We start from the raw sequence: 15,350 nt of genomic DNA on the forward strand, positions 1-15,350 counted from the left end.
AATAGAGTAAGTGAATTAACCTTTGAGGTGCCCAGGAAACAGATTTGTCGAATGCAATTTTTTTAATGCTCCAGACTCACTGGGGTTGTTATTTTCTATGTAGCCAAACTTATCTTGGGGCAAATCAGAATTAACTGCCAGCACCCTTTATTCAGTGTGAGTGGATGAGGATGCAGAGTAAACACTGCACTCTGACACTAACCCTAACCTAGCTCTCCCACTAACCCTAACCCTAACCCTAACCTAGCTCTCCCACTGCCACTCCAAGGCATGGGTGGGAGAGGCAGGTACCACAAGGGGTGGAGCTCCAGAGATAAAAACAGGAGTAGGTGCCAGGTGAGGAATGGTGGGCAACTACAGAGAGGGAGCCCAGGCAGCCTTGAGCACAGAGGGCTGAAGGAGTAACAAGGAGAGTGGGGCAAGACAATTCCCAGGTACTCTGTAATTGTAAAAAGCTGTCTTCCCCGCTTAACCCCCATTGCCATAGATCATAAGTCACAAACTCAGATGTTTCCAGTGACAAATGACAGATGGAATAAATGAGGGAACTTGTCTAAGAGCATACTCTTTTACATTATGTTTTTTTTTCTTCCCTGCACTTTTGATGGAAACATGTAAATAAGAAATACTGCTGTGTTTGCTGCAACTACAGACAAACACCAGGACAAATGGCAACACATTCTCAGCCTCAGTGAGAAGACAATAGAGTTGGGGATGGAAGGGAAATGGAAATACAGAGCCTTGATCTTGGAAAGAAGGAGCCACCACTTAGCTCCAGTTTATGTTGCCAAAGGAAATACAGGCCCAGTGTTGGCCAAATCCCTTTTTCTTTTCTTAAGAAAAGCAGCAATCTGGATTTTTTACATAAAAACAGCTTTACCTATGACCTCTTCACTCCAGTTTTAATAAGTTTAGTGTACAAACTATTCCCTTACAAAAAGAAAAAGAAAAAAAACCCTGTACCTATATGATCCATTTTTACCTTTTCATAAGACACATCATCAAACATCTCTCGAATCTCAGCAGGATTCTCCACAGGTGTGGACACAGGGTGTGAAGAATTCAATGCGTCAACCTCCATTGCATCAAAACACTTGCCAAAGAAATAATCTTCCTATTAAGGCAGAAAAAAAGAAAGAAAGAAAACATCATCTATGACTTATATTTAAAATTATGAAAGGAGGAAGGTTTGATCTGAGCTCACAGGTCTACATTTCCAATTTTGTGCCAAAATACTCCATATTTCTAGTATTTATGAAATAAGATAGAATGACTATGCTTTCTAAAGAGAGTCCACAAAACAGTGATTTTTGGTGACCATTTTAAGTCATCAATCCATAATGACTAGTTCCCAAATCACTGAAAGGAAAGCACAGCTCAGCTCATTCACACATTTCTATGGAGACAAGATTAAACTGTTATCTATAATGGCAGCCAGAAACATAACACACTCAAAAAGAAATACTTTAACATCTAATGTCTATTTATGAATATTAACATGTATTTATAGAACAAATGTTTTATCAAAATAAAAGTGAAAAATTTTTCAAATATGCATTATGAAACTATGCTTTAAAGAAATTATTTTCCTATTACAGGAAAATAAAATTATTTTAGACTTTATTCATTTTAAATACATATCATTTTAGAATAAAGAAAATTTCATATTATTCTAAAAACAAAATCATCAGCCTATAGCCAAACAGGAAAGTAAAATGTTAAGTGATTCAACATTTCCATTAATCATCTGTACTATTTAGAAACAGACATATTTAGCTTTAAAACCATATAGTTAAAGAAAAATATAGAGAACAAATTCCAGCCTTAACTTTATATGGCACATTAACTCAATTGACTAACATGCATTCATAATAATTTTTATTATTGAAGGTTATTATAGAAATAGGAATATTTTTGTGACCCATTATAGTATAACTATATGTACTTTCTATTTTAACTATGTATAAGTAAATTGTGAGAGAAAATGGGAAGTAGTGAATATACATAAAAGAAAAGAACTGTAGTAGGGTAAAGATTTTTTTTTTTTACATAAAATAGTTCATTTTAATTTTGGTGCATGTGATTTTCTCAAGTGTAACATATGATTTTTAAAATAAATAAACAGCAGTTCCAAAGCATAAAGTTTGTAATCTGAGACTGTATCTGATACTCAGTATAACTTGTGATTTGCCAAGAAGGATTTTGTTGAGATAATAACAATAAATACTTCTATAACCAGCAACCTACAAGTTGGAAAAATGATATGGAACATTTAGACCATCGTTATTTCTATTTTTTTATATTAAGGGTAGATACAATTTAACACTTAATTTCATAACAATCAGGGGTCAACACTTAAGTTTAAAAATTAGTCTGTGATAAATATTGAAAGTTCACTAGCATTTTTGAAATGTGATTCATATCTAAGCTTCCAAGGTACTTATTCATGAAATATTTCTATAAATTCTATAATGAAAGATTAGAAAATATTTCCAGCAGCAGTGAACAAACCCACAGATTAATCTCACATGCAAAAACATAAATAATGACTCACAACTTTGAGCTCAGGATGGGTCACACTGACAGACACAAATTCCATAAACTTGGCAAATCCCTCATTTAGCCAAAGGTCATTCCACCATTCCATTGTAACAAGGTTCCCAAACCACTGAAAGGAAAGCACAGTTCAGCTCATTCACACATTTCTATGGAGACTGGATTAACTTACCTATAATGGCAGACAGAAATGCAACACACTTAGAAATAAATATTTTAAATGTCTAAGTCTCTTTATGAATACTAAAATGTATTTATATAACACATGTTTTATCAAAATATAAATGAAAAATTTTTAATATGCATTAAGAAACATGAAACTTTATTAAAGAAATTATTTTCCTATGGCAGAAAAGAGAAAAACTAAAAATAAATGAATTGCTTCATATGTCCCACAAAAGCAATATAAACATTTAACTATGCTTTTTTAAAAGATATTTTTATTAGTTGTTGATGAAATTTTTTATCTTATTTATTTATTTGTATGCAGTGCTGAGAATCAAACCCAGTGCCTCACACATGGTAAGCAAGTGTTCTGTCACTGAGCCACAATCCCAGCCTTTAACTATACTTTTTAAGAAGAGTGTCTGAGGTTGTATACCTGGTGGGCAAGTTCATGGGACACGGTCATTGTGATACCAAGTTTACTGGATGCAGAAGATTTTTCTGCATCAAATAACAGTGCAGATTCTCTGTATGTTGTCAGTCCCCAGTTTTCCATAGCACCAGACTGAAAGTCAGGAATAGCTGCAAGATCTTGGGAAGGAAGTAGTACAATGTATTACCAATCACAAAGCTGCACATTCCCCCAACACATTAAGCATCAGAATGGATGAAAGTTAGCACCAAAAGAAAAGCTGAGCTGCTTGTGCAGAAATATGGAACTCCCGATAGGAAGAACCCTTCTTAACGGAGAAAAAGGCACTCAGTGACTTGGAGTCATTTTTCTTCCAAATTGACCAAGCTAAACTGTGTCTCAGGTCTTTTGACTCTATTTCTAGCTTTCTGACCATGAGTTTTGGGGCTGAGTAATCTGAACAAGTACCTCAGTAATCCATTCTATTTTGAATACCTAAGACACACACATATAACTAAAAACTCAAAGACACTATAGTTTTAAGGTATTGTATAAGAAATAAAATGCAGAATCTCTTAAACTTGTGTAAATTTGTTCACTCAAAAAAATTTATTGAGCACCTTCTATATACTTGCTAAGCATGTACCAATTTTTTTTTTAAAAAAACATCCTTTGCCCTCTGCTATCTGCTGGCTAATAATATCAGAAGGCAAAGTAGTTCCCATGCCACATGCCTCAAGAACTGTACTGAGATTTGCTTTTACTATCATTAGAAGTTTATTTTATCAATCAGAGGAGAGGTGATAAGAAGGATCAATCTGATGTTTAACGCTGGGGTTTTAAGGACATGAGGAGCGGCTAGAGAACCATGGGGTGAGCCAATGGAAAGAATATAATCAATGACTGGGGTCATCAAATGCCACCTTGAAATATCTGTGTGAAATCTCTACCTTGTTTGGGTAAAGGGTATGGTATGCTGAAATAATCCTCATAAAATTCTAGAAGAGTCACTGCAGCATCCAATGCATAATCTGCTTGATTTATCTTGTCAGGCACAGCATACACAGAAACCTAGAGAGAAAGGCACAGAAAGATATTCAAATATCATAGTGGCTTCTCCCTACAACTGTAGAGAAGACTGACATCAATGGCTTCCTACAGTTGGATATGATTCTCAGTATTAAAGAAGACAATTAGAAATTTCATGCTGACTTCCTTTCTGAAAACAACTACAAATGCTGCATAATATTTACAAAAATATCTTTTTAAATGTGTTCATAAGGTGGTCAAAAAAGAAAGGAATACTCAAAGGCCAAAAGCAAAGTGACAGCAGCAACTTCTGAATTCTGCAGAGAACTGCAGCTGGTGCCTAACTACAGATGTTCATTTTTACTGCGGGGTTCTAATAATAAAACACAGAGAGTTTGGCCTGGCCTGATCCACCTGGATTTACTACTAACTGGTTTTTTGCTCCTTTTGAAACTTGAGATTTTACTTCTTTAAAATGTGTAAATTGAGTGTTGTTGTTTGTTTGTTTGTTTGCTTTTAGTGCTGAGTATCAAACTCAGGACCTGGTGCATGCTAGGCAAGTGCTCTACCACTAAATTATATCCCCAGCCCCCAAAATGGTAGCTTGATACAGTTTTAATCTTCATTTCTATTTGTGTGTGTGTGTGTGTGTGTGTGTGTATATTGTGTGTTACTGAGGCTCAAACTCAGGACCTCACACATGCTAGGTGAACACTCTACCACTGAGCTATATCCCCAGCCTCACTATAAAAATGAATATCTGTAGCTGGGCACCATATCACAGGTCTGTAATCCTAATGGCCTGGAGGCTGAGGCAGAAGGATCACAAGTGTGAGGTCAGCCTCAGTGAGTTAGTGAGATTCTAAGCAACTAAGGTAGACCCTATCTCAAAATAAAAAATAAAAAAGAACTAGTATAGCTCAGTGGAAAACCATCCCTGAGAGTTCAATCCCCAGAAGCAAAAATAAAAAAGGAACATTTTTGATAAAAGAGCCAACAACTATCCTTGCCCAAGATTAAAGGATTTCCCAGGATCCAGGGCTTCCAGTTTTAAACAAGGTTAGCCAAGCAAACAAGGACAGCTTGGTCAACCTATGCATCAATCACAGGTTCACCTTTACTCCACTCTTGGTCATCTTGCTGACAGACTCAAAATCTGAAATAATGAAGGCCACCAGGTAAGTGCTCATCCTCACAGTGACATCAAAATGGTCTTCTATGAGTCCTTCAGCAATAGTCACAGATTTCACCTAAAATCAGAGTAAATTATATTACCAAATAATCCTGTTCAAAACATTGAACACATAAGAGAAATTTCCCTAATTACCAGATATAATATCAAATGTATATGACATGATATTTCTACAGTTATTTCAAAACTTCTCTACCTGATATCTATTATAATTTAGATATTAAAGTCAGACCATTTGACTCAATTTTTTATTGAGATACAATTCACATACCACAAAATTCACTTCTTTAAAATATATAATACAGTAGTTTTTAGTATACTCCTGAAATTGTGCAATCATCAACCCTTAACTTCTTCCAAGTAATCCAGATGATTGCAAAACTGACTCTTATTTAATACGTGTTAGTTTATAACATGTATTTGGGACAATAAAAACCTGAATCTGCTGGTTTTACCAAGATGTGGTCCACTTGTCCCTAATTATCGAGAAATGCAATGTCTAATATACTCTTCACTACGCAAATACATAACCACGTCCTACCAAAAAAGAGCTTCTGTTTTCTATACAAATGGAAATGAACTATGCCCATGAGGATCTATAAAGTGTCTCCCAAACTCAGATATGTCTCACCGGAATTAGCTTTTAAGCGCAATCAGCATTTTAAGCACAACTCCTTATAGCTGGAGTGGGCTTGATTGGGGTAGCAGTTTAAGATCAAAGGAGAAAGTCTTAACACCTCAGCGACAGGAAGTATTGAGGTAGGATCTTGTAGAGGGGAGAAAAAGTCATAATTAGCCTGGGGAAACCATGTCAACAAGCATTTTTCCTGTAATCCCATAGCTACCCCTATTTGTATACCCTTGTCCTTCTTCTTATACTCACCAGCCCTAACCATATACCTTCTTCTCACCTCTCAGTCATCTAAACCAATTCTGCTACACAAGCTAGATTTACTCTTTAAGGATCCCAAATTATCTTTTATTTTCAAATGCCTTCTACATACTCCCAACCAAAATTTCCATTTTTGATGTTGTGCTATCAGGATGACAACCTGATTATACTAATTCAAATTTAAACATGATTAATTCCTGCTTACTTCCTGAACACTGCAATGTTTCAGTGGTATACAATATTTGATTTTCCAGTCTCCAAAAATGTCCCCTTTTCCTTCCCCTCAGCTTTACATCTGCAGCCAGAGGTCAGGCCACTCCTATCATATTCTATCTGTCCCAGGCTTTCCAAAATTGCACTGGAGATATTTCTGTCCTCCAGAAGTGGGTCCTGCATATCCATGACTAGACTCCAGCATCTTTGTGGAGTCTCCAGAGCTCTTTGCCTTCTTTCTGCAGGTCCGTGGGATTTCTCCAGTAACTCTGCTTGCTCTTTCAATTTGTCGCACATCTCTATCCTATGTCTGTTCCTTTATTCTCCTAGAACTGTTACTCCTATGCATTCCTCTTTCATGAAACAATGCCCAAGTACTGCTTGGGCAAGAAGATTTTGACTTGAAAGGCATATTTTCTATCTCAAATTTGTATTTCGAAAGTGGAATAATTGTTTCTTATTTTTTTATGTCCAAAATTGGGAAGAGGAACAAAGTTCTCAGGTGATCCTTGTATGGAGAACAGCCCTTTCAGGGGCCAGATTTTTGTTAGAAAGTGTTCTTCAAGATATTTAAAGGTGGATAGAGTTTAAGGTTGAGAATTTTAAGGTCTCTGGTGCTCAGTGGCTCTTCATGCTAAGATATTGCTTCCCCTGTCATCGTAGGGATAAAGCTGGACAGTCTTTAAGTCTCTGGGCAAAGGCCATTCCACCGAGTCTTGTCCTTGATGAACATTTCTAAACAAAACAATGTACATCCAGGAACTGGTGTGCACCAGCTGCAGCAGAAAAGCTGGCAGATGCTTATCCAAGCTTCCAGAATCAAGGGATGATGACACTTAATGAGTAATTTCAGTCCTTTGGCATAGTCATCTTCTGGCCACTTTCAAAAATCAGGAGTGCTGTGCGCATTGGAGGATAATGATTTCTCTTAAGGCAGCTAAGCTATCTATTATCATTATCTACCTTCGGCATCATAACATTCTGAAAAGATTACTTTTCTGTCTGCCCAACTTTGCACATATACTTATAAATTGTATAGTTATTATTAGTATATTGTAAATGGATATTATTTAAAAATGGGTTTATACTAGAAAACATGGCCTTATTTGACAAAATATTTTCTTTAAAATCCTGTCACAAAAAGATGAGGATGAAAGAGCTTTGTGGAGGTCGTTGTCATTGGAACCTGACCCAAAGTACTTAAAGTTTCCTTCCTATCAGCATTGATAACCTGGAATGGCATTAATACTGAAACCTTGGAATTTTTAGGGGCAATTCTTTCTTTGACTATAAATGAACTGTAGCTTAAAACAAAAACATGCATTGGAAATGAAAAGGAAAAGTTAGCAACTATCTGTCATGGAATAAAAGAAACTCCACTGTTAACTGTTATTGGGGTAATGCAAGTCCCAGAAGAAGCAACAGACTTTTCTGTGAGCCAATATGCAGGAGTTCAGACTCACCAATGGCATGTTGGAGATAGCCAAGTGCCTTGGCTCCCTTCGGATCTTGATCGAGAAATTCGCTTTGAGGGCAGGTTCATCAAAGCAGGGGAAGGCCATTCTAGCTGCAGTTGGTTCAAACTGGGTTGATGCAAGTATCCTGAAATCATAGCAAGGAAAATAAAATTGAGTATGATACACTAAGGGCTCCCAAATAGGTTTTTGTCTGCTTTTTAATTCCTGAAGTTAACATAAGATTAGTGGATTTCACTAGTAAATGAATATTTTTAAAAGATTAATATGACAAAACCTCTTACAAACTAAATTAAAAGAGAAGTAAAAAACCAGGGAAATGCCTAGAAAAACACATGAGGAAGAGTTAAGAGCCTTAAAAGATAGTGAACACTTAAAAATTAGTAAGAAAATATCCAATGAGCAAGTGGAATCTCTGACTAAACAGGCAATTCACAAAAGAAGAACCGGCAAGTTATTTACAAAATATATCAAAAGCTGCTCAACTGTCTTAATAAAGTAATAAAAATTAAGGGTCTTTTGCTCTAAAAAGATTGCTAATAAACATATTAATGAGGAATGTAAAGGTATAACAAGGGATATCCATCACTTTGGAGATTCTTTGACTTACCAACTTTACTTATAGGCATTTATTGTAAAGAAATGATTTATAGATTTCATCAAAGTGTTGCTGACAGTGAAAAGTGGGAAACAATTTCCATACATGGGAGATTAGCTAAATAAATTAACATATAAACATGTATTTTAATAGTTATTAAAATGATGTACAGTGACAGTCATTGATATAAAACATCTTCTCAATGTATTAAATTTTAAAAACTCCCTTGTAAACAGAAAATATAACATAATTCCATTTACATAAAATAACATTTAGGCATATCCAGAGAGAAGTTTCTTATAACAGAAATAATTATCTCTGGGGACTATGGGATAAATTTTATCCCATATAAAAATATAAAATATATTTTATCCCATATATAAATATAAAAAAATATTTTTGGGTCAGACACAGTGGCACATGTCTGTCATCCCAGCTACTCAGGAGGCTGAAACAGAAGGGTTGCAAGTTCAAGGCCAGGCTAGGCAATTTAGCAAGACTCTGTCTCAAAATGAAAAATAGAAAGAGCTGGGGATATAGCTCAGTAATAGAGTACCCTTGGGTTCAATCACCAGTAATGCATACATACATACATACATACATACACACACACACACACACACACACACACAATTCTTTTTGGTAGCAGCTAATGTTTTACTTGATAAAAATAATATAAAATCAATGTAACTTACCAACAATGAAAATTTGATTTTAAAGTTTAGTGTAAAATTTCCCCAAATATGTATTTTCTTAAAAGCAGAACCAAAGCAAGGCAATGGAGCTCTGTAAAATATTTTAGTTCAGGTAAAAATATTTAAAAGCCAGGCATGGTGGTACATGCCTATAATCTCAGAGGCTCGGGAGCCTGAGGCAGGAGGATTGCAAGTTCTAAGCCAGGCTCAGCAACTCATCGAGGCCTATGTCTAAATAAAATACAAAAAAAGGCTGGGGATGTGACTCAATGGTTGAACACCTCTAGCTTCAAAAAAAATCTTTCCTCTAATGGGCTGTCATGAGTTGAATTGTGATTCCAGAAATATATACTGATGTTCAAACCCCTAGTCTCTGCAAACATGACCTTATTTGAAAATAGGGTCTTTTCAGATTTAATAAAGTTAGAAAGAGGCCATCAGGCTGGACACTAATCCAATATGACTGGTTTCTGAAGGGATAATGGAAGTGTCCGTGTGACAACAGAGCAGTGATGGAGCAATAAGATGAAGCTCAATGGTCACAAGGATCAACGGCCACCACCAGGGCTAGGAAGAGGAAAGAAGGGTTGTACCTGAGTCAGAGAAAACATGGGCCTGCAGACACCTTGATTTCAGACATCCACCCTCCAAAACTGATAAATAAGTGTCTTTTTTCTTTGGCTTTTTGTTTTTTTAATAAGACACATAGTTGATGGTACTTTGTGACAACAGCCCTAGGAAACTAATGTGTACCCAAAAGAATTTAAAATGTTCAGTAGTCTCAGAAATCTAATGAAACAAATTACTATTTGCTCTGATTAAGCTGGTGGAAAGAAAATAATCAAAATAGAATAAAAATGAGATTTTAAAAGAGCAAGGGAAAAAAAAAAAACATTGGCCATTTTTAATGCCACAAAGAAAATGTAAAAACAAAACTCACATGAGTTTAACAATAAAGAGGGGGTTTTAAAAGACAACCCATCAGATATAATGGATTTTGATATAAAATCTGGGGCTATGGCTCAGTGGCAGAATGCTTGCCTCACACCTGTGAGGTACTGGGTTCAATCCTCAGCACCCCATAAAAATAAACAAACAAAACATTTAAAAAAAGAAACAAAGAAGGGATTTAGAGCAGGCGGCACTTGAAGCTTAAAACATTTTAAATCACCTCACTTCCCCTTCCTTGGTTCTGTAGGTGCTTTTATAAAATCCATGGAAACTCTCAGACAGATTGCCAGCAAAGTCAATGGTTACTGTGTATGGGAGTCCTGTGAGGAGTGGCTCCGGAGCCAGAAGTGCGATTTGTTCGTGAGGGGGATACTCCAGGACCCTCAGCAGCTTTTCAGATGCTCTCTCCAAGGCAGCTCCTTTCCTGAGAGTGGCCTTGGATATCTGCAGGCGGTGACTATGCAGGATGATGGTACTGGTGGGCTGGCTGGCTGTGATCTCTATTTCTGTGGATCCTGAGAAAGTCAGCGTGCTGAGGTTTGCATGGATCATAAGATCATAATGAACTGGGATGACATGCTCAGGAAGTCGCATTTTATTCCAAGGAAATGGCGTCCCATCACTTGCTTTTGGAGATGTAGCATCACTGTTCTGACACCATGAAGGAGTTGTCAGAGTCAAGAGTGAGGAAAGTAGAAATAACATGCTTGTAAGTGGCCATGGGAGGGGCAGAGACACCATCTTCTTGCTCAAACTACCTATGGGCACAAAGACCAAAATGAAAAATCATTAATATGTTGTCAAGACAGCATACTATCAGAATTTATCTATCCAATATTAACATACATAGACATACACTTCCAAAAGTTTTCTTGAAAGTAAAATTACCTTCCCTATATTACTAATTCACAAAGGGAAGAAGTTTATGGTTAGCAACAATCTTAACACATATTAGAAAGTATCATTTGGCTTTCAAAATTTAACTCTGTCAATGTTCTTGGTTGAAAGAAATCAAATAAGCTCTGGTTGATGTAGCCAGAAAAAAATATATATATATTTGAAGATCTGGAGTAGCTCAATGAATAAGTCCCAGGGGTGCAATACATTTGGGAAAGTACTTTCACAAAGCAGACAAAGATGGACAAACAGAATCATTTCAGACAATATTCTGTTCAAGAGGTTGCTCTTCAACAACACTGGACCTCAGAGGAAGATGCTCTTCTGCTAGCAGAAGCTAGCACTGTTGCAGCTACCACTAGACTGAGATCCCCACTGTCCCTGCAACTTTCCACAATTTGTTTCAGTTTCAACATTCCAGCTTTGAAGTCCAAGTACCTGAGCAAAGGTGAGGTGTCTACACCACCATGCAGGGAAAGCAGAGAAAGAAAGAATCTGGACTTCTAAGCCTGACTGTGGAAATCAGGCATGAGATCCCAGCAAGCCTCACAAGGTCAAGAATTCCTAAAACAGGAAGTACAGGGAGGACACCGAGATGCTGAATAGTAAGGGAAAAGGCAGGTATCCCTAATAGTAATCTTTAATCAGATTAGAACCTTCCTCAGATTTTCAGGCCAAAAATTAACTTAATACTTATAAAACCAAGAATAATTTAAGGAGTTAGTTGAGAATTATAGCACAAAAACAAGTTAACTAAGAAAATGGGGAGGTAGCATGTTCCAGTCAGAGGGAAAGAAAGCATACTTGCAGGCTAAGGCAGAAGAAAACACTGGATTCAAAGGTTAGTGAATCTGAAATACAGCACACAGTGGGGAGAGGTATGCCTGGAGAGGTTGGTAGAGGCCAGAGCACCACACAACCTATAGGCCTGTGTGGATTTAGAATGGTATCATCAGTGTAATGAGAAGCCGCTGGAAGGGTTTGGAGCTAAATCTTAAGATACAATTTGCATTTTAATAAATCACCCTGGTTGTTATATGAAGAGTGGAAAGCAGCAAGAATGAAGGCAAGAACATCAATGATCATAGCAGCACAATTCACAATAGCTAGACTGTGGAAACAACCTAGATGCCCTTCAATAGATGAATGGATAAAAAAAAAATGTGGCATTTATACACAATGGAGTATTATGCAGCACTAAAAAATGACAAAATCATGGAATTTGCAGGGAAATGGATGGCATTAGAGCAGATTAAGCTAAGTGAAGCTAGCCAATCCTTAAAAAACAAATGCGAATGTCTTCTTTGATATAAGGAGAGCAACTAAGAACAGAGCAGGGAGGAAGAGCATGAGGAATAGATTAACATTAAACAGAGACGAGTGGGGGGAGGGAAAGGGAGAAAAAAGGGAAATTGTATGGAAATGGAAGGAGACCCTCAATGTTACACAAAATTACATATAAGAGGTTGTGAGGGGAAAGGGGGGTGGGGGGAAAACAAGGGAGAGAATTGAACAACAGCAGATGAGGTAGAGAGGGAAGATGGGAGGGGAGGGGAGGGGGGATAGTAGGGGATAGGAAAGGTAGCAGAATACAACAGTCACTGATATGGCATTATGTAAAAATGTGAATGTGTAACTGATGTGATTCTGCAATTTTTATTTGGGGCAAAAATGGGAGTTCATAACCCGCTTGAATCAAATGTATGAAAGATGATATGTCATGAGCTTTGTAATGTTTTGAACAACCAAAAAAAAAAAAAAAAAGAGTAGCACATTATTACTATGCCCTTCCATCTAGTGAATCTCAAAAAGATTTAGTTTCTGGTCCAGGTTCAAAGGTTTATTTACAAACTAAAAGACAACAATGTATTTTTCCCCAGAATCTTAGCAAATGAAGTAGCCATAAGATAATGAAAATTAGATGGTTGAGAGTAAAAGTTCAGATTTCTTTTTCAAAGAAGGCAATGAATAAAAAGGATCAACTATGACAGTACAGAAAAGTTTGGGGAGAATATGAATTATCATTTCTCATGCAATCAAATTTGAAAAAAAGGTCAATAATATAAACCTTTAAAAATTCTGGAAACAAATTTTAATTTTATGACAAACATACCATTAAACAAACCTGATTGTTAAAAATGAAAAAAAAAAAAAAAAAAGAACGAAGGCAAGAGACTAGTTCAAAAGCAGTCCTCACAAAGTAGTGTCTTATACTGGGATGAAGGAGAAAAAGAAAGAGGGACAGTTCTGGGGGTATATTCATCTATATTTAGGGTAGATTGGAAGTGGGAAAATAGAGAACAGTTTTCAGGGGTGGCTGCTGTATTTCTAGAATGCACACATGGTAGTCATGAATGCCTTTTTCTGAGATGGAGAGTGGAACAGACTCAAAAGAGAGAACTGGCTCAGGTTCATTTTGTTAAATGTTTAATTTATAACATCTGTAATATTCGGGAGGAAATTCATGAGTTTAGAGCCCAGAGATAAGGTTTTAAAGGACTTTCTTATACTTCACTGTGTACTCCTTTACAGTTTCAAAAAGTATTTTCTTTTGGCCTCTGGTCAAATTAAAGCCTCTTTCACAATCAGTGTCCTCCCGCAAGTGCAACAGGTTCTGTGAGCTTTACTTCGGGGCCTGAAGAATCTAACAACTTATCTTGTTGGGCTGCCTTGGTGATTCTGACTTTTCCTACTCATCTATTAGTTCAGTGGCAACTGACTCAATTATTTCTGGCTTCCCTTTATGGGACACTACAGAATGCAAAATAGAGCATCAAAGGAACAATGAACTTGCTTCTGAAGTTTCTGAACAATGAAGTTAACAAGCACTGAAAACAGCTTGCCACTCCTGGCAAATGATTTAAATTTTGTATCACTTTGAATTTTTCTATTTAGGTCTACCTAAAAATGTGCCACTACTCAGTATATAAAGTTTTTTGTTTGTTTTTGTTGTTGTTAGTTTTTTCAACTGTTGACCACATCCTAAATCGAGAATAAATATTCTGGGTACTTAATAGAAAACAGCATTTATTTTAAATGTGGTCTATACAAAGAAGTCAAATCATAAGCATAAGGAAGTGTTGCTTTTCCCTTCCTCTTATGAAAATTAACCTGGAGGCCTACTGGCCAGGGAGGGCCAAGAAGGAAAATCCTCTCACCTCTCCCCCAAGGACCCAGGACCCAACTCTGGGCCTGGAGTGTGCTAGGTAAGCCATGTGCCACTGAATGTGATCCCCAACCTCAGAAGGAAACTTTCAATTGCTCCAACAGGAGAGTTTTATTGGAATAAAACCAGGCTAAAGTCAAAACAAAGAAGGAAAAGAAATTGCTGTTGAGAAGTACAGGAGAGCCAGGCGCGGTGGCGCATGAGGGTAATCTCAGCGGTTTGGGAGGCTGAGATACGAGAATCACGAGTTCAAAGCCAGCCTCAGCAATTGTGAGTCGCTAAGCAACTCAGTGAGACCCTGTCTCTAAATAAAATACAAAATAGGACTGGGGATGTGGCTCAGTGGTGGAGTGCCCCAGGAGTTCAATTCCTGGTACGAAAAAAAGAAGAAGTAGTACAGCAGAAACAGGGAGGAAACCAACCTTAGGACACATATAGCGCCCCATCTCACTAAACCCCTATCATCTTCCCGGTTGTTAACGCAAAGCCAAGTTCTGTTCTCTGGCAAGTACCAGCAAGGCGTCCTCCCTGGCCTAACCCCGCCCCTCTTTGACCTCCAGCATAGTGGAGCGGACACAGTGGCTGGCAGAACTCCAGCAGTGAGGCGGAGCGCGCGGCGCGGCTCCCGCCAGCCCGACCACAGCGCGGCCTGCCCAGCGGCGAGCAGGGCGACCCGCCGGCCGCGCGCCCCCGCCTTCTCCGGGTGGCAGGGGAGCGTGCGGGTGGGCTCTTCGTCCACCCGCAGTGGTCCCCGCTGACTCCGGCCCAACCCAGCCCAGTCCAGCCCGGCCTCGCCCTCCTCCCCGCCTCTGACCTCCCGCCTCGCGGCAAGTTCAGGAAAAAAAGTCCCGATCGCTCCCTCCTTGGCTCCGCAGCTCGCTCCCTGCCAGCCAACCCCGGACACTCGCGGCCTGCCTGGGGATCGGGACAGATCGACTCACCCTCGCGCCACCGCTGCCTGCCTGCAGCCCGGGGACCGAAAGTGAAAGTGGAGTCCCAGCAGCTGCGGGCGGGAGTGGAGGGACGCGACGGATCCCTTGCCTGAAGCAAGACCTGACGAAGGGCAAACCTGGGAGTAGGGTATGGCCACGGACGCCATCGTCCCTCCC

General features: G+C 38.3%; 1 protein-coding gene across 4 annotated transcripts in view; it reads right to left on the reverse strand.

Moving 5' to 3' along the window:
* The window catches only part of Erap1 (endoplasmic reticulum aminopeptidase 1), a 105,660-nt gene that overhangs the window by 12,925 nt on the left and 77,385 nt on the right, over positions 1–15,350 (reverse strand). For 2 of the 4 annotated variants that reach the window (XM_046428841.2, XM_058574728.1), the window contains 7 exons: positions 10,399–10,936; positions 7,923–8,061; positions 5,278–5,412; positions 4,084–4,204; positions 3,158–3,312; positions 2,555–2,668; positions 983–1,114 (listed from right to left, as the gene is read on the reverse strand). In XM_046428841.2, coding sequence (XP_046284797.1) covers positions 983–1,114; positions 2,555–2,668; positions 3,158–3,312; positions 4,084–4,204; positions 5,278–5,412; positions 7,923–8,061; positions 10,399–10,919 — 1,317 coding nt within the window. In that variant the 5' untranslated portion in view covers positions 10,920–10,936. Of the gene's footprint in view, positions 1–982; positions 1,115–2,554; positions 2,669–3,157; positions 3,313–4,083; positions 4,205–5,277; positions 5,413–7,922; positions 8,062–10,398; positions 10,937–15,055; positions 15,299–15,350 lie in introns of those variants that run through there. The other 2 variants (XM_046428840.2, XM_046428842.2) reach the window with 2 other exon arrangements.

Source organism: Marmota monax, unplaced genomic scaffold (assembly GCF_021218885.2).
Source record: "Marmota monax isolate L192 unplaced genomic scaffold, Marmota_monax_Labrador192_F-V1.1 WCK01_AAM20220418_F8-fsc00018, whole genome shotgun sequence".
Lineage (NCBI taxonomy): Eukaryota > Metazoa > Chordata > Mammalia > Rodentia > Sciuridae > Marmota > Marmota monax.